The sequence below is a fragment of the Ursus maritimus genome, unplaced genomic scaffold, assembly GCF_017311325.1.
Source record: "Ursus maritimus isolate PB19 unplaced genomic scaffold, ASM1731132v1 scaffold_23, whole genome shotgun sequence".
Classification (NCBI taxonomy): domain Eukaryota; kingdom Metazoa; phylum Chordata; class Mammalia; order Carnivora; family Ursidae; genus Ursus; species Ursus maritimus.
This window is the reverse complement of record NW_024424786.1, coordinates 34,095,385-34,118,620: the sequence shown is the minus strand read 5'-3', so window position 1 is coordinate 34,118,620 and position 23,236 is coordinate 34,095,385. Positions and strand designations below refer to the sequence as shown.

Below are 23,236 nucleotides of genomic sequence, written 5' to 3'. Positions count from 1 at the left end.
CCTTGTACTTGGCCTTTATCCTGGAAGGTTCTGAGCAGTCAATCTAATTCGTAACAGGTGCCATCAATTGTGACCTGACCTGAGCCAAACTGGTTCCTGCACACCTCTCCAGTCCCTTTTGACAGGTCAAGGCTAAGGTAATCTGACATGGTTGAAGGTTAACCATTTTCACCCAAGCTTCCTGCCATATTAATGAAAGCCATTCTGCCACCTGCACAGACTTCTATCAGAGGAACATGCCGGAGCACGCGGGCCCCAAACAGTTCCTACCCTGGGTACTATGAGGTCCGGGAGGCTCCTGTTCTGGGTCCTAACCACCATTTTGCAGACTTCCAAGATTCCAGAGGCTGGGTCCTGTTAGCTTGCCTGGGCCTCGGGTGCCCAGGAATCCCCTTTGGGAACGGCCGTCCACAGGGCAGTTTCTGGATCTGGTTATGGTGCCAATCTTAAGGGTACAGACTACTGCCTGGCCAGGGTTCTCATAACCTCTCAATCGGGGGAGTGGGGGAGTGGGGAGGATCTCTAAAATATTTTCATCAATCTTTAAAAAATTTCACTCAAGAGAGCTTCTTTTAGAGTAAATGACAGGTGTCCTAGTGCTATCCTACATTTCTATAATGCTCAGCAGATGACAAACCCCCAATCTAGAAAGGGCTGGAGTTTCCTTTTTCTTTTCTTTCTTTCTTTTTTTGGGGGGCGGGGAGGAGAACTTAGAGGGTGAGCGCGTGCGCAAGCCTTGGTTCAAATTCTGGCTCTGACAATTAAGTAGCTGAGTGACCTTGGCCGAGTTACTTCACTTCCCCGTGCCTTTGTTTCCTCATCTGTAAGTGGAGATTAGTAAGGGAGCCTACTTCCGAAAGCCGCTGTGCCAATTAAAAGAGATAGTAAGCACATATAAGGTGTAGAAGACTCTTAACCAGGTCCTTACGGGTATTTGAGTTTGAGGCCCTGGCTTTAAGACCCCTGCAGAAGGTTTCCTGACCAACCCTCCTTCGAGACAAGGGATTCTGGTTTTATAAGCCCTTTGCTTTGGATGGAGCTATGACTTATGTCCTCATTTCGTCCCATCTTATCCCTGCCCAACCTTAGACGGACTTCTCTACTCTCAGGGGGTATATTTAAAAATCACGTCTTGTGTATCCTTCCCTCTTCCTGCTCAAAGGTCCTGGAAAGATGAGCAGACAGGGCAAAGTGAGTTTGTGTGGGACTGTGCCCACAGCAGCCCCTCAGTGGCCGCCCCCTTTCTCTGCCTCCTGCCCTGGCTGCATGGTCTCCTAGAGACATGGTCCCCAAAGACTGAAATGCACTTAGGTTCTTAGCACATACGGCCGGTTCTTTTCACTCGCTCCCCCGTTCATCCATCCATTTACTCACTCAATCATTTAGTGATTACCTACTATCTGGCAAGCACCGTGAGGTGCTTGGAGAAGAAGAAAAGCAAACAACAGAATGGTAACGAGACTCATCCTATGACTTTGAGCAAGACATTTGCCTCATTAGGCCTCAGTTTCCCCACAGATTTAATGACTCGATTTAATGACTTTTGTCTGGGTTTTCTTTCTCCTGGGACGTTGTCCTTAACCCTCTAAACCTTCCTAGGCCGCCTGCAAACTGCAGTCTGCCAACTGCTTATGAATTCTAGAGAAATCCCCTTAACCGTGTCTGTAAACCATGAAAGTTCCCAGAGAGGGGGTCAAAGTGGAGGAGTAAAGGAGGATGACCGTGAAGGGAGGAGTGAAGTCTGGTCTGGGTGGGGGCTGGGAGGGCAGGAAGGGAGGGTGGGGGCCAGACCCGAGGGGCCAGACCGGCCTGCCAGGAGGGCTTGCCAGATGGTCAGAGCATCCTGCGAAATCTCACACCCTCCTTGCCCCCCACCCGTCCAGGCTCCAGCTCCGGCTGGATTTCAATCTGCATAATTTGCCCCATTTAGAGTGGATGGGAGGGGGTGAGAGTGAGACGGTGGGGAGGACTGGGGAAGGGGTGCTCCAAAGGCCAGAGGAAACCAGGGATAGAGGCTGGGGAGAAGGTGGGTGGTAGCCAGAGGGTGAAGGCGGGGCCGGGAGGAGAGCAGGCTGCTGCAAACCCCAGATAATACTCTGCCCAGCACGGCAGGGCTCAGTTTGGTCCACTTGCCCAGGGAGAAGAAGGAGAAAGAAAGAAAAAAACAAGTGGGCTGTAACTTAAAGATCTTAAGACTCCCAAGTGAGGGGTTGGTCTGGAGGTGGGAGGAGGGAGTGACCAGACAAGGAGGAGACAGAGACTCAGGAGGGCGCAAGGAAGTGTCTTAGCGGAGGCCAGGACAAGGCAGGAGAGGGTGGAGGGAAGTCTGCAGGAGTCCGCATCCTCCAGAATCCGGAGGCAGCTCCTCCCGCTTGCTGGGAAGGGCTCTGGACACCCTCAGCCCTTCTCGCCCGCCCCCTGAGGCTCCCGCCAGAAGCTCGGGGCCCTCGCGGAGCTGGTGCCACAGCCCCGGAGCTGGTACCCGGGGCCCCCCTGCCTGTCTTCTCTCCGCTGCCCGGCATGGAGGAGGCTGGTGATTTCGACAGCTACTATGGGGCCGACAACCAGTCTGAGTGCGAGTACACGGACTGGAAGTCCTCGGGGGCCCTCATCCCTGCCATCTACGTGCTGGTCTTCCTCCTGGGCACCACGGGCAACGGCCTGGTGCTCTGGACCGTGTTTCGCAGCAGCCGCGAGAAGAGACGCTCCGCGGACATCTTCATCGCCAGCCTGGCCGTGGCCGACCTGACTTTCGTGGTGACGCTGCCGCTGTGGGCCACCTACACGTACCGGGACTACGACTGGCCCTTCGGCACCTTCGCCTGCAAGCTCAGCAGCTACGTCATCTTCGTCAACATGTACGCCAGCGTCTTCTGCCTCACCGGGCTCAGCTTCGACCGCTACCTGGCCATCGTGAGGCCCGTGGCCAACGCGCGGCTGCGGCTGCGGGTCAGCGGGGCCGCGGCCACGGCCGTCCTGTGGGTGCTGGCCGCCCTCCTGGCCGTGCCGGTCATGGTGTTCCGCTCCACCGGGGACCTGGAGAACAGCACCAAGGTGCAGTGCTACATGGACTACTCCATGGTGGCTACCTCCAGCTCGGAGTGGGCCTGGGAGGTGGGCCTGGGGGTCTCGTCCACCGCCGTGGGCTTCGTGGTGCCCTTCACCGTCATGCTCACCTGCTACTTCTTCATCGCCCAGACCATCGCCGGCCACTTCCGCAAGGAGCGCATCGAGGGGCTGCGGAAGCGGCGCCGGCTGCTCAGCATCATCGTGGTGCTGGTGGTGACCTTCGCGCTCTGCTGGATGCCCTACCACCTGGTGAAGACGCTCTACATGCTGGGCAGCCTGCTGCACTGGCCCTGCGACTTCGACATCTTCCTCATGAACGTCTTCCCCTACTGCACCTGCGTCAGCTACGTCAACAGCTGCCTCAACCCCTTCCTCTACGCCTTCTTCGACCCCCGCTTCCGCCAGGCCTGCACCTCCGTGCTCTGCTGCGGCCGGAGCGGGTGCGGGGGTGCCTCGCACGGCAGCAGTGGGGAGAAGTCGGCCAGCTACTCCTCCGGCCACAGCCAGGGGCCCGGGCCCAACTCTGGGAAGGGTGCAGAGCAGATGCATGAGAAGTCCATCCCCTACAGCCAAGAGACCCTGGTGGTGGACTAGGGTGGGGGTCCGAGAGGAGCCCGGTGCCCTCCGCCCTGCCCCCGCCTTTGCCCTTGCTCTCTCAGAGTCAGGTAGCATGATAGCACCTTCTCCCTTGCACTTGACCCTTTTCCCTTCTCCCTGCCCCCCTGCCCCCTCTTGTCCTCCTTCCTCCTTGAGTCTTGTTCAGACGTTTGCGGTTTAGTGGAAGGAGACTGAGCCCTGAGGACTCCTGCTTGGCCTTTTTGTATCTGTGAGACGGACCTGGCACGAGACTCTTAACCTCTCTGAGCCTCAGTTTCCCCATTTGTACAAAACAGGGGAAGTCAGGCTGCCTAAACTGAAGCCTGTTGCCCCCACTCCTTTTCTTGGATCGCCAGCTTTTTCTTTTCCCTCCTTTCTTCCTAATGTCCTCTCTCCTCTCTCTGCCCCTGCTTTCCCTTCTATCTGCACTCTCCACTCTGAATCCGCACCTGCTGGCTCCAACCCCCTCTCCCATAGCACACTCCTCCCTCAATCCCTCCTTCCTTTCACCTCCTGGTTCTGCAGGGCTCCTAAGGGTTAAGAATCCTGCAGCTTGCACACATGGCCCCTGCTCCAGCTCTGTCGGGCTCCCTGACAGTGCAGCAGGGATGGGGCTGGCTTGGGAGGGCTGGTGTCAGCCAAGTTAGCTCCAGGCTCTGCAGCTGGGAGCTGCGGAACTTTCCTGCAAACTGGGTCAGTTCACTGTCGTTTAAGGCACTAAGGATCCCAGAAAGGGGGCCTCCCCTCCTGCAGCCCCTCCCTGATGCCAATTAGATGTGCTTTTTGCAGATTTTCTTAGACCCTCTCTTCAGCCTCTATTCCCTGTGGCAATCAGAAGGCTACGGGTTGGTGAAGGGACAGCGGGCTCCTTGGTGTCATTATACCAGTGGGGAGTTGGGAAGGGAACGTCGAGGAAGAAGGGAGTCCGTATTTAGTCTACATGCTGCTTGGCTTCCCTCTCCAATTCCTCACCCCTCCAGCCTCCTCCCGAACTGTGAGCTGCAGTCCTCTGTATCACAGCCTGGCGTCCACAGGCAGGACACTTTCTTAGGCACTGATGCTGCTGGGTGCCAAGAATTATGTGTGTGCGTGCGTGTGTGTGTGCGTGTGTGTACGTGTGTGTGTGTGTACACGTGTGTATACCTGGATGAACGTCACTCGTCACTTGGGTGAACTACCCCCCTACTCTCTACCACTTCTCCACTCTTCACACAATATCCTTGAGGGAAGAGGGACATATTGAGGCAATATAGAGTAAAATGAGTCCACCCCGCCCCCACTGGATTTGGGGGCTCTGACGGCTGGTCCGTGCCTAAGAGAGAAGTCTATGCTAGTGCTGGGGCCCCTCTGGGGAGATCTGTTCCCCAAGGCCTGGGGAAACCCGGTGTGCTGGGTCCCACCCTTTCTAGTTCCATGAGGGAAGCAGGAGGGGGTAAGAGCTTCCCTCGGCCCCTCCCCCACGCCTCCCCACCCTGCTCTGAGTTTATGAGTGTGTTCCTTGCCACTCTCCCTTTTTCCAGGGCCTGTGGCCCTCTCCCTGAGGAGGCTGCCTTCTTGCCCGGGGTGAAAAGCACTGGGTGGGTTTTTCCTCACCTCGCCATCAGGATGGGACCCCTTGGCCTCCCCTGCTGGGCTGGGGGGCTGGGCACCGTGACGGGAGTAGCTGCAGCAGGGCTGAGGGCCTGACTTCACGCCACCAGCGAGGCCTCAAGGACAAAATTGATGGCGGGGCCTTTGTCAGCTGGGGGCAGGGGTGTGTATGTTCCAGGTTTTGTTCTTGGATGACTCCGGATAAGACGTGAAGGACAAGGTTTGCGCCAGGGAGGCAGGAAGAGCCCAGCTTGGTGTAAATGGAGAGCTTGACCATCCCTGGGATGGCGCCAGCTCTGGGAGCAGAGGGAGGAGGAGAAAGGAAGAGGCCCCTCTCAGCTTAGTCTCCCCCTCACAGGCCAGAATCTTCCACAGACTCACTTTCGCAGCCCAGCGCTGTCCTCAAAGCATGTGGTCAAGGCTGGAGGAAGCTTCTAGAAGGGAAGCTTCCACGGTGACCCCAGAGACCTCTTGCCTGGAACTCATTGGTGGCCCTGGATAGAGGGTGGAGGCTCCCTCGTCCCCTACCAGCCCCTTCTTTGGAATGTCTCTGCTATTTTTTTTTTTTTCTGACACTGTTAGTCACTGCGGTTCATTCAATAAATCTGTTTTGTGTAACTACTGTGTCCAAAGCCTCTTCTCACACAAAAGTCTTGGGAGGAGGAATGGCCCCCCCGTTTGCAACTGTTCCAGTGGGAGGTGGCGTGGGCTGAGGGGACACAGGAGGAAAGAAGGAGCTGATGGGAGTCAGGTGGGACACTGGAAAGGGAGCGGGGGAGGCGGGCAGAACACGGAGCAGTAGACACGGGGCAGAGCACGGGTGGGGAGTGAGACCGGGGGAAGCACAGGGAGTAAGGGAGGCGTGGGGGGAAGCAGGTCCGTTTTTGCGCTCTGAAGACCTGTGGGACAAAATGGGCACACATGTTGGAGTCCAGAGCACAGGCGTGTTGGAAATGCTAGCATTCATTTGTCCCGTGAGCGTCCACTCAGTTTAGATCAGAAGTTTGGGTGCCCGGCCCCCGGTCAGTCACTCCGGACGTCTGCAAGTACCCATTCCTGAGCGGCACCCCCAGACCTAAGCGATCCGAATCTCCTGGGCTCACCCTGGATGTTCATAACTGCTGAGAACTCCTCAGGTGATTTCTAGGGGGGCCAGGTTTGGGGATGTCCCCACCCACACAGATCCTGTGGATGAGTGAAGGTGGGCACAAAAGACCAGCGCGTCAGAGACAAAGGAAACCGGGCTCTGGATGGTCGTTGATTTTAGGAAGGAAGAGTCTGAAACCATCCTTGGGGGGAAGCGCTCAGTGCAGAGGTGTTCATGATCTCCGGTGAAGATTTCGGGCACCAACCGTGTTTGCAGACGACACGAAAGCAATCACCGCCGCAGAATGGGGAGGAACGAGGAGCCCAGGGTTACTGGGGTTCACCACGGTGCATGCTGAGCTTCTAAACCTTATCTCATCTAATCCTTGCCATGCTCTGAGTGCGGGTGCTCACCTCAGTTTGCTGGTCAGGAAGCCAAGGCTCAGACAGGGCAGTCATGTACCTTGAGCAAGGTCACACATCTAGTACGTGCAAGAATGAGGCCTGGGACAGCTGAGTCTGTCCACTCCCAAAGCCCATGCTCTTGGTCACTGTCTCTCCCAGAGGACAAGTGAGGCAGTTCAGGTGCTCAGGGAGAGTGAGGCCTCATCTGTAAGGTGCTGGCACAGGGGGAAGTGCTCAGTGCACAGGGACCAGGTCAGGATGGGGAGGGGAGAGGAATGGTGTGGAATGCATGAGAGAGAGACAGAGAGACAGAGACAGAGAGACAGAGAGAGACAGAGCAACAGAGACAGAGACAGAGAAAGAGAGACAGAGAGAGAAAGAGAGACAGAGATGGAGAGACAGGGACACAGAGACAGAGTAACAGAGACAGAGATAGAGACATAGAGACAGACAGAGATAGAGACATAGAGCTAGAGACAGAGACAGAGAAAGAGACAGAAAGACAAAGACAGAGAGAGACAGAGAGATAGAGACAGAGAAAGAGACAGAGAGACAGAGACAGAGAAAGGGGAGAGACGGACACAGAAAAAGAGAGAGACAGAGGCAGAGAGACAGAAAGAGAGAGACAGAAAGAGACAGAGAGACAGACACAGAGAATGTGGAGAGAGTGAGGGGACAGTGAGGAGCAGGGGTTGGGAGGAGGGAGGGAGCTGGAGGACGGTGTGGCGGTGCTTGTGTTCAGTCTTTGGAAGAGCACCAGGGAAAACCAGGCAGGAATTTACAACTACAACAACAAGCTATCTGAGCTTTTTTTTTTTTTTTTTTTTTTTTTTTTTTTTTTTTTTTTGCAGATGCTGTAAAAAAATCTTCACCAACCCTCCAGGGAAATTTGAGGTAAGTTATCCAAAAAATTGTAAGATTGTAGAGCAGTTAATAATTCATTCGTCCACACATTGCTTCATTTCTTCAGGCACTCGCCCACTGGGGCTGTTCAGCCCGTCCTTATTTCCTACCCTGATGCCAAGCAGCGGGGTGGGCACGGGATCAAAGGGGGAACAGGGCCGCGTGGGCTCCGGGCTGGTGGAGACAGTGAGGGGCCGAGTCATCAGCACTCTAAGGAGGGCGCACACAAGGTGTTTGGAGGGCCTAATGCAGGCAGTGGATTGAGTCCAGCCGGGGCGTCAGGGCCGAGCTCGGAGAGCGCCTGCGGGGCTGGTGGGGCCTATGCTGGGGGAAGGCTCTGTGCAGAGGAATTACCCGGAGAAGAGAAGGAGCACAGCCCTTCTGAGGAAGCCAAACGCCCCTCATCTGTGCTTTCTGCACCCCCCTCCCCCCCGCCAGCTCTGGGAGGGGACCCAGGCAGAGGCACCGAGACACACTTGCCCAGGTCTCAGAGAGTGGATGACAGCAGATTGGGGCCTGGGACTATCGTCCAGGTCTTTTGACAACTTGGGGGCCAGGTATTTTTTTAGGGGATGACTTCCTGTTCCCCCCTGCCTGGCCTTGAACTATTATCCTTCAAGATATATGCCAGGGTCTCCTAGACAGAGGCTGGGAGTTCTGGTCCTCTCTCACTGTGCTTGTTGGAGGTAGAGGCACACGGGGCTGAGGGGTCCCTTGGGAAGACCCTCCCCCAAAGCCAGGAAGGCACAGCATGGCAGGACCTAGATGTGACGTCTGCCCTTCTCAGCTGGCAGCCCTCGGTCTCAGCTCCAGGCAGTTGGAAGCTTGCAGGGCTTGGTGCAGCCGGTGCCGCTCTTGTGAATTATTGCCCACAACTTAGAAATGTTGTGAGCAATGTTGGAGACAATTACAAAGGAAACTTTAAATCAAGTTGACCATAAAGGAGATTCAGAGACCTTGGGCTGACTAGTTACAGCGAGATTGCAAGAGTCTCAAGCAATGGTCATTGATTTATTCACTCCACAAACTTTTTGTTCAGTGCCTCCTCTGTGCCTGGGCTGTCTGAGGGGCTGGAGATACTGAGAGGAGCCTGACACCGTCATCCCTGCCTTCACGGAGCAACGGAGAGCCTTCCCTTCCCATTGAATAGGTGGGGAAATGAAGGTCTGTGGAGGGTGATGATTTATACACAGTCGGACGGGGGCGGGGGGGTGATGGCAGAGATGGGCTAGAACTCCTGCTTCCCACCGTCAGGCCAGAGCATGTCTCATGGCTCCAGGTTTAGAAAAGACGGAATGTCTTTCATCAAGAATGTGAAGAGCATGGGGCGTCTGGGTGGCTCAGTCGGTGAAGCGTCTGCCTTCGGCTCAGGTCATGATCCCAGGGTCCTGGTATCGAGCCCCAAGTCAGGCTCCCTGCTCAGTGGAGAGCCTGCTTCTCTCTCTCCCTCTGCCCCCCACTTCATGTTCTCTCTCTTTCTAGCTCAAATAAATAAATAAAATGTTTTTAAAAACATCTTAAAAAAAAAAAAGAACATAGAGAGCAACGGGAGAGGGTCAGAATGATGGGGTGCCAGCCAGGCAGGGGGAGGGCACAAAGGAGCTCGAGGGTGATTATCTACATTTTAAAAAAAAATATTTTATTTATTTATTTGACAGAGAGAGAGACAGCCAGCGAGAGAGGGAACACAAGCAGGGGGAGTGGGAGAGGAAGAAGCAGGCTCATAGCAGAGGAGCCTGATGTGGGGCTCGATCCCGAACCGCCGGGATCACGCCCTGAGCCGAAGGCAGACGCTTAACTGCTGTGCCACCCAGGCGCCCCGATTATCTGTATTTTTGTTACTACACCTTTTATTTTAGATTTACACAAAAATTGCTAATCTAATACAGAGTTCCCCAATATTCCACATCTAGTTTCCTTTATTACTAACATCTTACATTAGCGTGACACCTTTGTCTCCATTAGTGAGCCAGTGTGATACATTACTATTGGCTAAGTCCGTATTGTGTTCAGACTCCTTCACTTCTTACCTAATGTCCTTTCTCTGTTCTGAGGCTCCCATCCAGGATACCTCACTGCATTTAGCCATCGTGTCTCCGGAGGCTCCTCTTGGCTCTGACAGTTCCTCAGACTTTGTTTTTGATAACCCTGACAGTTTTGAGGAACGCCGATCCAATATTTTGTTCCAGGTACTTTTTAAAAGAATATATTTTTATTTCCATATACCAGACACACGCTGGATGATAAGGATAGAGCAAGAAATAATGTACGAGGGATTCCGGCTCTGTTGGAGCTTAATGATGAATAATAGCATCGTTGCAAGGGACAGACAGGATGTGGTGGGGGTGCACAGCCACTTTCGGGTGCACACCGCAGAGCGATCACAGGCAGGGTTGATATCCTGGCTGAAGTCACAGGTTTATCACTGGGTCTATTAGGCTTTAAGTGTCTGGTGTTGTCTCCCACCTCCAAAGTCACCCCAGGACTTATTTTCTTGCCTGAATGACTGCAAACCTGGTGATGTGAGAGAGAGACAATATTTGTGTTCAATGGATATCTTGCCCTATGTAGTTTCATACTTTATTATTTAGCCAAATGGTCCATGTCTTGCCTACTCAAGGCTGCCTCCTGCGTGGACAGAGGATAATCAGAAATGGAGTCCCCAAACCTGCTTGAACTACCTTACTTGGCCAGCATGCTGTTCCTCCTCTTCACGTCCTCCCGAGCACTGGGACTTGGCCTCGTGGTAATAGTTCTGTGGGCTGGTCTGTCTCCTCTGCCCTATGGGGAGCTGCTCTAAGTCAGGCGCCATGTTTACATATCTCTGTAGGACCAGTGCCTGGAACGTGGCAGGTGCTCAAAGGGTATTTGTTGAAACGATTGAACTACTGGATAAAGAAAGGGCAGGAGGAAAGGTGAGAAAAACTGATTTTTGCTTGATCAGTTAATGGCTTTTAAAAGACCCCAGAAAGATGAAGTTAAAGACTGGTACCAGAAGAGATGGACTGGGATTGATGAGCATTAAGATTCCTAACCACTGACTCAGACCAAATAGCACGGTCCTCTTAGAGCTGTGGCTTGGGAACCACAGAGTCAGAACCCAGGGGGCACTTCTGATATTCTTGTAAGTAGGACCCCTCGAGTTATAGCACTGAAACACTTTGCTCAGTGTTTGTGCTGGGAACTGTCTTCAAGTTTCTTTGGTTGGATGATGTTGTGCAAGGCTGGTTGGCTTCCTGGGGAAGTTATCAGTGAGCCAACTGGAGCCGGCACTGAGTCAAACAGGTTCTGGGAATCTATGCCTGGACATCCACTGTTCATGGAGGAAGGGCTCATGATGGTGGGGATGTACCGATTGAATGAACAATCAAACTTTGGACTTCCCCCTTTATAAAAATACTCAGGGAAAACTTCTATTCCGGTCTCTGAGAAAATCTGGGCCAGATTTAAGGGCATCAAAGATTTGGCAAATTTTCTTCTGGGTCTGGAATATGTCCATAAGTTCAAGGAATCTTCCTGTCTAATGGGGATGAAGTGGCCTCTGGTCACAAGAGTGACCCAGACTTCACTCTAGATGGGTTGGGTCCAGTCTCTGGCAGAGAAAGGACTTTGGTAGCAGGGACAACAGTGACCCAGAGTTTGGGGACTGTCATCCCAAGGTGCCAGGATTGAAAAGCATGGATATAACCCTTGCCCTTAGGAAAAAGGGTGCACCAATATGGTGGTTAATTGGTTTCCGGGATGAAACCTGGAAGCCCCTGAGTATCCTTGGGATCCAGCTGGCTGCAAGCTCTGTACTGGGAGTGCTGTTAGGCTGTCAGGCCCCTGGAAGGTGGTGGTTATTTAATGTGCCAATAAGCTATTTTTTATGTTTGGGAAAAGTAACACAGCAATTACCAAAGGAGTGACTAAAGATAGATGTGGCAGGCTGGAGAAGGAAGTGGTTTCCACTCTGATAGTGGCAGGAGACCAGGCAGCTCAACCTGCTGGCATGGAAAACATGGCATAATTGAGCTGGAGAAGAGTGCTCCTACCTTCCCATTTCACTAGCGAAGGAAGTGAGGCCTTGGGGCGGGGGGAGGTAATTGACTTTCCTACTCTCATTGCTAAGTGGTGGCTGAGTTGGTTGTCTTAGTTCTCTTGATTCCCAGACCTGCTTGCTTTCCATGTCACCACGTTGTCTCCTTTCTACACCGCAGATGTCTTTGGAAGGGCTACTTATCAGAGTAGACAGGCAATCGAATGTAGTATTGACACGTCCAACTTGTGTTAGTGATAGCTTGTTTTCTTCAAAACCATGATGTTTTTTTCTCTGTTGTCCATTCCGTTGAGAGCACAGTTAGACAGGTGTAGTCTGAATCCCAAATCTTCTCTTGTTCGTGTCATCAAGACCAGTGCTTCTTAAACTTTAGTGGGCAGAAGAATCATTGGGGGATGTTGTTAAAACACAGATTCTTTTTTTTTATAATAATATTTTTTATTATATTATGTTAGTCGCCGTACAGTACATCCCTAGTTCTTGATGTAAAGTTCCATGGTTCATTACTTGCGTGTAACACCCAGTGCACCATGCAATACGTGCCCTCCTTACTACCCATCACCAGCCTATCCCATTCCCCCACCCCCCTCCCCTCTGAAGCCCTCAGTTTGTTTCTCAGAGTCCATAGTCTTTCATGGTTCATTCCCCCTTCTGTTTACCCCCCCTTTCTTCTTCCCTTTCTTCTCCTACTGATCTTCCTACTTTTTATGTTCCATAAATGAGTGAAACCATATGATAATTGTCTTTCTCTGCTTGACTTATTTCGCTTAGCATTATCTCCTCCAGTCCTGTCCATGTTGCAGCAAATGTTGAGAATTCGTTCTTTCTGATGGCTGAGTAATATTCCATTGTATATATGGACCACATCTTCTTAATCCAGTCATCTGTTGAAGGGCATCTCGTCTCCTTCCATGATTTAGCTATTGTGGACAATGCTGCTATGAATGTTGGGGTGCATATGGCCCTTCTCTTCACTACATCTGTATCTTTGGGATAAATATCCAGTAGTGCAATTGCTGGATCATAGGGTAGCTCAATTTTTAACTTTTTAAGGGACCTCCACACTGTTTTCCAGAGTGGCTGTACCAACTTGCATTCCCACCAACAATGTAAAGGGATCCCCTTTCTCCACATCCTCTCCAACATTTGTTGTTTCCTGCCTTGTCAATTTTTGCCATTCTAACTGGTGTAAGGTGGTATCTCAATGTGGCTTTGATTTGAATTTCCCTGATGGCTAATGATTTTGAACATTTTTTCATGTGTCTGTTAGCCATTTGTATGTCTTCATTGGAAAAGTGTCTGTTCATATCTTCTGCCCATTTTTTTGATTTGTTTATTTGTTTCTTGTAAAACACAGATTCTGATTCAGTAGCTTAGGGTGTGTCCCAAGAATCTTGTTTCTGAAAGACCTCTGGCAAGATGCTGTTGGTCTAAGGAACAAACTCAGAGGAGCATGGGGGTGCCTGGGTGGCACAGCGGTTAAGCGTCTGCCTTCGGCTCAGGACGTGATCCCGGCGTTATGGGATCGAGCCCCACATCAGGCTCTTCCGCTATGAGCCTGCTTCTTCCTCTCCCACTCCCCCTGCTTATGTTCCCTCTCTCACTGGCTGTCTCTATCTCTGTCGAATAAATAAATAAAATCTTTAAAAAAAAAAAAAACAAAACTCAGAGGAGCAAAGCTCTGGGGCACCATACTCATCAATGGACTCTATCAAATGGGATAATAAAAGTAGTTACCACATAGGACTGTTTTGATGATTCCACGAGGTAATGTCTACAAGGGCCTTGCATGGTCTCTGGCACATAGGAGGAAATTAATATTGTTTTAGCCCATTCAGGTTGCTGTAACAAAAAAAATCATAAGATGGATGGTCTATAAACAACATTTATTTCTTATGGGTCTGGAGGCTGAGAAGTCCAATATCATGGTCTTGGTAGATTCAATGTCTGTTGAGAACCCACTTCCTCATCAACAGCCATCTTCTCCCTGTGTCCTCACATGGTGGAGAGGCAAGGGAGCTCTCTGAGGTCTCTTTATCAGGGCACTAATCCCATTCATGAGGGTTCCACCCTCATGACTAATCACCTCCCAAAGACCTCACGTCCAAACACCATCATGTTGGGGGTTAGATTTCAACAGGTGAATTTTTGGGAGACACATTCAGTCTGTGGCAAATAGGTGTTAAGTTTATTCCATCTCCCCCCTTTCACATTTCTTATTACAAAAACCGAAGTGATGTGATGACTTTTCCACTCCAGAGGCTTGGAGGGTCTGTGCATCAAGAAAGAGAACATAAGGAAGAAGGGAGTGTTCAACTCCAGGACTGTGGCCATTGGTAATTTTTCTTCTTGTATTTAAAATACTTTTAGCTTGGTGGTAAACAGCAAAATAAAACTGGAGACTTTTGACAGAAGTTTGCATATAAAATTAATCTGGTCGGAAGTCTGTTGGAAAAGAAAGATTAAAAATAATATACCGTATATATATTTTTTACATTTAAAATTCACAATCTCGATAGTCTTTGAAGTTTGTGTGAGCCTCAGTTTCTCTGTCTGGGAATGTAGAAAAGGCAGTCTGATATAATTTCACACCAGTGGTCCAGAGGCACCATTCTGTTCTCAGGGCTATTCCCTGAAAAGTCACTCCACAAGCCTAATATCAGCTTCCCCACCTGTAACATGAGAAGACTGAATGAGGTCAGGGCAACCATCCCCTTCCCATCATCATAGATGGTCTTTCTTCCTTGATTGTGGCCCTAGCCAGCACTCTGGGCAGCTAAAGCAGCAAATGGGATTTTGAATTATCATCTCCAAGAACTGACATTCCAGGATTCTAAGAATTGCTAATGGTGGGAAATTTCAGACCTTAGATTTGAAGATGACCCTTGAAGGATGACCAGGATTTTGGCAACTTGACTGTGGAATGGGGTTCATAGGAAGATATCCAGACTGATAGAATAGTATGAGCAGAAGCAAGAGGGCAGGGAAAGGCATGGGTTATTTGAGGTACAGGTCTAACCAGCTTGTGTGTAGGGAATACATATAAGGGAGTGTGAGATTCATTCATTCATTCATTCATTCATTCATTCATTCATTCAACAAATACTTATCGAACACTTACTGTATGCCAGTCACTTTGCTAGGCACTGGGATTATAGGGGAGAATGAGATAGGCATGGTTCTTCCTCTTGGTAAGTTACCATTTTTGTGGGGGAAGTTAGACAATAAACAGGTGCATAGGCAAAACATTAAATGGCAGATTATAAAAAATGTTCTGAAGGATATAACATTTCAGATAGAAAATGATCTTGAGGACCATTTCAGACAGGGTGCTCAGGGAAGGCCTTTTTGGAAAGTGACCTTTCCGTTGACAACTGACAGATGAGAGTGAGCCCGCCATGTGAAGGGCTGGCTGAGACGGTTCTGGATGCAGGGACAGCAGGTGCAGAGACTCTGAAGCAGGAAAGATCGGAAAGATCTCAGGGGGTTGCTGGAGCTATTGTCAGGGCCCCTGGAAGACTAGTGGGCAGGAGGCCAGGGAAAGGGTGGTATGAGACAAGGGTAGAGAGACAGGCAGGGGCCAGCTCATGTAGGGTTGGCTCTGAAAGCCATGGCAAGGAGTGTGACTTTATTCTAAGTACAATGAGAAATCATCAGAAAAATGACACAATCCAATTTGCATTAAATTACCCCTCAGGCTGCTGCACAGAGAATGAATTACAGGGGAGCGAGAGGGGAAGCAGAGAGGCCAGTTAAGAAACCACTTCAGAGGCCAAGTTTTGAGATGACGGTGGGTCGCGCAAGGGTGGGGTCCATGGAGACTGAGAAGGGAGACATGTTTGAGCCATATTTTGGATGCGGGATGAATAGGGCTTCTGATGTCTGGCCTGGATGTGGGTGAGTGGATTAGGAGGAGCGAGAAGGAGAGAGAGAGAGAGGGAGAGAGAGAGAGAATTAATCCAAATTTCTGACTTGAGTAACTTAGAAGGGGGTGGTGCCAATTACTGAGGTAGGGAAGGCTGGAGAAAGGATAGTTTAGTGTTTGGTGTGTGTGTGTGTGAGAGAGAGAGAGAGAGAGAGCGAGCCAGAGAGAAAGAGAATCAAGATTTCTGCTTTCACCGTGTCATACCTGAGATGTTAATAAGATATCCGAGTGAAGATGTCAAGAAGGCAGCTTGGCGTGCAAATCCAGAGCTCTGAGGAGAGGTCGGGCTGGTGATAAGATCTGAGCATGGCCGAGATGAAACACTGAAGGAGGCTGCTGGCAGGTCAGACAGGAGGAGACCAGAGCATTGTCCCCTGGATTGGTGACATGGAGGTCAGTGGAGACATGGACCAGTCAATATGGGTTGTATTGGTAGAAGACAGAAAGTTGAAGAGAGGATGGAGGTGGGGCATTGGAGAATGCTGACAGAAACCATACTTTTCAAAAGCTTTGTCGGGAAGGTGAGCAGAGAATTGGGCATTAGCTAGAGGAGGATGCGGGAGGAAGAGAAAGACTTAAAACAATCAGAGCTTCAGGGCCATGTTTGTGGGCTGGCAATGATCTGAGAAAAACCCAAACTATGAGTGAGAACAAAAACAAGCCACAAAGAGGATGGTGCTTCCACGGAGAGGGGATGATTGGAGAAGAAAAGCCTTCAAGAAGATCAGAGAGGGTGTGAGCTGGAACATGTGTGGAAGGACCAGCCTGATAAGAAGACAGAATATTCCTTCCCGACATTAGGAAGGAAGTCAGAGAGGATGAATGAAGAAGCAGGTAAGTTGCTGGATTCTGGTGGTGGAAAGGTGAGGGAATCCTGGTTTTGTGACTTCTCATTTTTCAGCGAATTATAAGATGAGGTCGTCAGCTGTGCATGAGGTGGGGAAAGGTATATCAAGTTTTAAGGGCATAAAGTATTATCTTGGGCAATAAAAAAGCAACATTTCCAGGGAAACATACATCTCTGATTCTCCACTTTGAGATTTGGGGCCATTGAATGTAAAGCAAAATCCCTTAGCCAGGCTGTGTGATTTTCCCTGGCAGCATTTGGCTGCCTTGGTTTTAGGCACAGAGAACGTGCTCAGTAGATGTTGGAGTTTTGCAAGGAGATTGTGCCGGAGAAGAGAGAGACAAGGGTGGCTGGGTTGTTTGCAGGAAAGTGGTTATTAAAGACAATGGAATTTAATTTGTGTAGGAAAGGAAGCAAGGATGGGAGTTGCCGATTGGTGGACATGGGCTGGGGTCAATGGGTTGGTGGGCAGGATATGGGACAAGAAAAGTGGGATGGGGGTGCTGAGCGAGTGGGCTGGAAGCACAGAAAGTAGAGGTCAAAGAGCAGGGTTTCAACACAGAGATTTCTGGTAATGACCTGGTCTACAGCGTGGCTGTCGAGTGGGCGGCTGCAAGAGAGCAGGGGTGGGGTGGGGGGAGGGAAGGTTGCTGGGGTGAAGGACATCAAAGAACCTAGAGGCCAGGCTGCTGGGAGAGTTGCATGTGCAGATACTGAGGTTTTGGGATTACAGCAGGAAGAGGATGGTGAATAGGATTGTAACCATGAGCTCAAGTCTGTGGTGAAGGAAGGGTGATGACGAGAAGACGGTAGCATGACCCCAGTGGGGAGGAAGGCACAAATATGAAATGGAAGAAGGGCCATAGCCAGCCAGGACGATGCTTTCGTGCAAATTAGGAAAAAAAGTCTCTCTTCCAGGGGAAGCAGCCCCACCCCAGGATTCACAGCTCGGGGAGTGTAGACTGGATTTTACTTACCCCTCAGGTGGGCGTTCTTGGCCAGGACACACCTACCTGTAAACCCGTACAACCCTGCCCAGTAGCCCTGGTTGACTAGCATGAAAGGAATCAGCTATTTGCAGAAGAAATGTCCCGACAGAGGCAATGGGAGCAAAGGCCGACCCCTCATTTTACAGACAGGGAAACTGAGGGCTCAGAGGAGGGAAATAGCTCAAACACATAGGAGGCTGGTGGCAGAATTGGCGCAAAACTCGTTTTCCTGACTGTCAGCCCTTTGTGCCACACCCTAGCATGGAAATGATGTCCTAGCAGACACTCTAAACTGCAAATTCAAAACCATGTTGTCCCTCAAAGTGGCTTCTGTGGGAGGTGACAGACTTCTTTCTAGTGATGCTGCCATTGTTCCAACCATTTCTGGAAACTCCGTCAGAGAAATGATCTTCAGAGCCAAGCTTCTGAGTCACAGAGACGGCCCACTGCACTGCAGAGCCTTATTTAATACAAAAGGCGTGGGACCTTTTCCTTGTCTGGTGCTGGGTCTGAGACCCCAAGATGCAGCCTGGAAACATGGCCTCTCTTCCCTTTCTTTCAATATGTATTTATTGTGCACTCAGTATGTTCCAGGTCCATGAGATCCCCATCTGTGTGTGTGTGTGTGTGTGTGTGTGTGTGTGGTCAGACATTGCCGTGAGGTATGTTCAGTCTAAACAGGGTTTGTTTTGCAAGGCTGGCATGCATGAGGCTTGCCTCCTTCTGGCATCTAAGATGCAAACAACAGAACCTCGCCCAGCTATTTATGTAGAAAATGAATGTAATCAAGAAGACGTGTTAGGTAATTTGCAGAATCTCTGGAGAATCAGGCTTCAGGAAGGAGCCTTCCTTGAATTATTTGGTTCTAATGGGGTGCACACACGGCTTGCACCGTGAAGTTGTGCCTGGGACTGGCACTTCCACCACCACTGACTCCCAGATCTAGACGATTTTCCGCCATTCCCCCACCTCAGCCAGAAGACAGACTCCACACAGCTCCTGGGTCCTCAGGTCGTTCTCCAAAGCGAATAATCACACATGCAGGATTGGTGGAGACCTGGGCACCTGCTGACAGAGCCACAAAGGGGGCCAGGAAAAGTGGAATCAGATTATGGGAAGATCCCCAAACATAGGGAGTTTGTGCAAAAGAACGGTGAGTGTTGCAGACATGACAAAGGTTGCGTACTAGACTATAGGCTTCCTTGGGTCATTATACTTAGAATTTGGGAAAGCTGCCCCGAGGTGCACAGTGGTGACTGGGCCATTGTCCCTCCTGGTCCAATGGCCCAGCTTCACGAGAGTGATCACCAGCTCAGAGATCACAATACTAACTTTTTGTGCTAAAAATTTAGAGTTCCCTTTGAAATGATGTAGTTTAAAGGGAAACAGGAAGCTGTATCTCCAATTCTGCGAATTGGTGGTTGTCAAGGTCAAGTCCTCCTGCCAGCAGAACTGTGTTCATGGGGAAAGCCAAGACAGTCCACCTGGAAATGCTAATCCTCAATGATCCAGGATTCCTTCTCTCTACTAAACAGAAGGATGACCCAGTGGCTCCCTGTGCGTGCTGAGAAAGATCCATCTGGCCAACATCAGTGGAGGGCTCACCAGGTGTCAGGTACTGGGCTTGAGCCTGGGCCAAAGGAGCTAGGGTTCACTTAGAGATGAATAAGATAAGGACTCTGTTTACGGGACACACAGTCTAGTGTTGGAGACGGGCTTAGCTTAACTGTGTGTTCATGGGGTACAGGGAGTAGAAGAAAAGGGGTGTGGGGTCTTACAATCCTGGAATCATGTCTTGGGCCTTGTAAACTCACTTTCCCTTCTGCAAAGTGGAGATAATGGCTTAGCTCAAGTGCTTGCCTGAAGGAGTAGATAGTATAAAGTGTGTGGGGTAGCCAGGGCCTGGCACATACTAGGCACTCAGCAAGAGTAGTTCTCCCCAGTGCCCCCACACCCCTCTTTTCCTCCTTTCAGTAGGAAGTGTGATGGGATCATAGAGAAGGTGGTGGTAGTTCTTGATGGGTTCGGGCTGGGCTCCTAAAGCTGGGTTCTTCAGGCGGAGGGCGAGGAAGACGCTTTGGGCACTGGAAGCGGCACCATCGAAGCTATGGAATGCTGTGTTTGGGGACTGGTGGATTGAACATCTGGTCGGAGGTGTGAGAGTGGGAGAGCAGCCTGGCTGGAGGGGAAGTCAGGGGCTCTGTGAGTCACCCTGGGGGTCTGGATGTTCTCCTGGAAACCTGGGTGGTCAGTGAAGGGATTTAAAGCAGAGGGCCATTCCCAGAAGGCCAGAGCAGCTGCTCTTTGGCTGGTGAAAACCTTTCTCTTTTATTTAGCCTTGTCCCGGACTTGGGGAGTTCTCCGCATCTCTGCTTTGAGATAAGGACGGAGGAAGTGGACTGTTTCTTGGCCCCCGTTAAGCCTGGGGATACGTAACGTTGGATGTCTTGGACAGCATCTTATTGCCATTACTCTTTCAAGAACTAAGAACACTGCTATTTGTTACACATCTACCACTGTCAACACACGGTAGGTATTTTACAGAACGAATCCTGAATCCTTGAAAGGACTTTGTAAAGGCAGATACTATCATTTCTGTTTTGCAGAAGGGGAAACCGAAGCTCAGAACCGTGAGGCAATTTGCTCAAAGTCACATAACCCATGTGTGGGCCCAGCTGGAAAGTCCGCGGTGGTTTCGCCACGCCATGCTCCGAGCGTCACTGGCACGAAAACTTGCAACATGAAAACTCAGTGTCTGTATTCGTATCTCAGTATTTACCTCGTATCTCAAATTCTTTTGCATTCTGTTCCCCAAATCTCTGCGAATTCAGGGGCACTTCCCTTTCTGGATGGGGAAGCTGCAGTGTGGTTAATTGTTGCCATCAAGGGTGTCCTAGAGGGAGGGTGTCCTGCCCTTTACCTCAGGCATGGGCAGACCCAGAACTGGTTCCACGACAAGGAAGTTTGGGGAGCAACACACAGGGTGTGATAGATTCCCTAGGCTTTGGTCTCTCCCTGCTTATACACCTCACAGAGACCTGAGCTCAAATATCAACTTTGTCCTCACTAGCCTCGGAGGGCCTTGGGGGAGTTATGAACACCCTGAGCCTCGGGTGTTGGCCAGAGGGGGTGGTTACTGTACGGGCTTGCAGGTTGTTGTGAGGATAGCACAAGATTCCTGTAAAATTCCTGGCACACAAATGCTTACCAGGTATCTTCTTTAAGTTTCTCTTGCCTTTAAGTCACATTTGATGGTCATTTTAAGTATTTATCCCCAGTCTCATCTTGGAGAAGAGAGAATTACATTGTAAGGCTAGTTGGCCATGGCAGGGAAGAGGTGGAGGAAGGGAAGAAAGAACAAAGAAGGGGCGTCAGAGGCAAAGTTCAGCACCTTGGTAACTTTTTCAGGATCCAAGCCAGGTCTGCCCACGAAGGCGGTAGCAGATGGGCCTGGGTGGGCCCCCTTTGCTGCGGACCATGTCCGTAAAAGGTTGGATGAAATCTTCATCAAGCCATAAATATGGTTTGGACTCTAAACACAGCCTTTCCTTAAAGGGCAAAATGCTCTTAAGTGGGGAGGTGACTTTATTTGGGTTTCCCTGGGGTGGGCAGCAGTTCACAGAAGGCTCCTGGCAGGAAGCAGCCCTGGTGGCTCCTGGCCAGGCCAGTGGAGACCTCTGACCTTCTCTCTGGCCCTCAGGAACTTCTGCTTCCCCGGGAGGAGGAAGGTGGCAGGGAGGAGGGGAAAGCACAGGGAGGAGCATTTGGAAAAAAAGGAGCTTTCCGGAAAACAATTGGCTGTGAGGGAACCAAGGTGAGTGGGAGGACCCCAACTGATTGTTAGTCTTAAGGGGCTCCTTGGTGGTTTGGGTGGTTGTTGTTTGTTTCCCTTGTTTGTTTGGGACCCTTAGTTCTTGAACACATCTTGAAGTCACTGAGTGATGAAGGCTCATGGTGCTATCTCTCCATTTTGCTTTAGGTAACAAAGGTCCGGAAAGGGGAAGTGAGTTCCCAGAGCCAACTGGACTCTGCACCACCTCTTCCCTGCTCTCCTGTGCTCTTTGGTGATCTAATTCTTCTAGAACAGTGAGGGGGGGGGGCGGGTTACGTTGTTTAAGAACAACAGCAGTGGCTAAAGTTAATTGAGCACTTTTTGAGCTAGACATTTTCTGAGCTGGAGTATTTCATGGGCTCAACCTCATTTAATCCCGGGAAGTGGAGGTGCTCTTGTGATTAGCTCCATTTTCCAGATGAGAAAGTTGAGGTTCAGAAGAATGAAATGACCTGGCGAATGGGAAGTGATAGCTGGCAAGGGAGGGTTGGGATTTAAGTCTGGGTGGATGGACTCCAGGGCTGAGAGTTTCTCCGCCCCGGTGTGCCATGGCTGGGTGGAGGCTACTGTGTTTTACTCACCCCCTTGTCTTCTGCAAGGCTTGGTATGCAGAGGTCAAATTGCCCAGTAAGCTATTTTTATGTAAGAGGTAGTGAAATTTTTTTCTCATTTTACCTTCCTGCTGGGTCTTGGTGCAGAGATGACGCATTAGGTATTCAAGATCGATTAGCTCAAAATTAATTTTCAAGGGGAGGAAGGCACTGGTTTACAGAGACAAGGCATTAAGGTGCACATATGAGATCAATCGTCTCTTTGGGATTAAAAAAAATATGGCAAGAGAGTGCCTAATATTGTCTCACATTTATCCAGCACACTGAAGAGAGATAGCATGCATTTGAACTCACCGTGCTGGGTGCTTCTGTGTGTTATGTCAGTATCATGGCAACAGTCTTGGGGGAGGGTGCTATACCATTATTTACAGATGAAATTTAGAGTTACGCTAACTTTCCTAGGGCAACACTAAAAATGCAAGTGTCGGGTTAGGGACCTAGAAGAGTCAGAACGCTAAGTCCACTATGCTGAGTTACCCTCCAGGTGTTGGAAAAATCATTTAAAAGGAGGGGGTACCAGATTGACATTCCATTCCTCCTGCTCAGGTGAGACCTGAGCAGAGGAAGGGGAGGGGGTCATTTATTTGTTTTTCCTCGGAAGAGTGGAGAACGAATCCAAGCTAGAGGTAGGGAGTGAACTCAGCGGTTGACTTTGGATGGGCCCCACATCTCGCATGGATCAAGGGCCTTGGGCCACTGGGCTGAAGGGTATGAACAACACCCACTCCCTTGTGCTCGGAAATATTTGGATTCCCAAGCAGACCGTGCTGAATGAGAACGAATTCCTAGATTACCTCATTTACCGAAAAATTAAGCTGAAACAACCTAACTCTCCACCAGACTTCTGGACTGCCTTGCAGCGGCCAACAAGAACAACCTGGGCTCTTGTTTCCCTACTGCAAGGACAGGGGCTGGTGCGAGCACTTGGGGACCCCTCCCCAATGTGAGTTCACTCCCCAGGATCTAGCTCTCCAAGCTGGGACCCATCAAAATGGGAAATGAAGTGTTTCTCTTCTGTTCTCACTTTCGCACTTCCCCACTGTTCTTTGTCCTTTGGGGCAGGACTGATGGCTTTTCGCTGGGGTGGCGTGGGAAAGCCTGCCGATCAACAGCTCCTGGTGACACGGGCCTTCAAAACACCAAGAAGCAAGGTTCCAGTCTGTGAGCTGTATGGCCAGGGGGCTTGGGGTGCTCTGCGGGGGTGCTGGGGGGGTCCTGAGGGTGTGGCTGCAGCTCTAGGAGGTCCCCAGAAGGGTTTGGACATGCGAGGAATATGCTAGGAATGGACAGTTGTTCTAAGTGCAGGGTCATCTTATGGCGGGATGTGTTTTCTTAGTGGACTG

General features: G+C 50.6%; 1 protein-coding gene and 1 long non-coding RNA gene across 2 annotated transcripts; both read left to right on the top strand.

Moving 5' to 3' along the window:
• The first annotated feature begins 1,805 nt into the window (after window positions 1-1,805).
• Window positions 1,806-5,874, top strand: APLNR (apelin receptor). Its single transcript, XM_040639118.1, has one exon. It carries the CDS (start codon window positions 2,521-2,523, stop codon window positions 3,661-3,663), a length of 1,143 nt encoding a protein of 380 aa, XP_040495052.1. The 5' UTR covers window positions 1,806-2,520; the 3' UTR covers window positions 3,664-5,874.
• Window positions 5,875-21,145: 15,271 nt separating this feature from the next.
• Window positions 21,146-23,031, top strand: LOC103666107. The gene is made up of 3 exons (XR_569445.2): window positions 21,146-21,264; window positions 21,430-21,453; window positions 22,956-23,031. It is a non-coding gene; the product is annotated as an uncharacterized LOC103666107 (long non-coding RNA).
• Window positions 23,032-23,236: the final 205 nt, after the last annotated feature.

What these genes read in the sequence shown, in the direction of transcription:
- APLNR (XM_040639118.1), top strand. Translation starts at nt 2,521, where the DNA reads ATGGAGGAGGCTGGTGATTTCGACAGCTACTATGGGGCCGACAACCAG.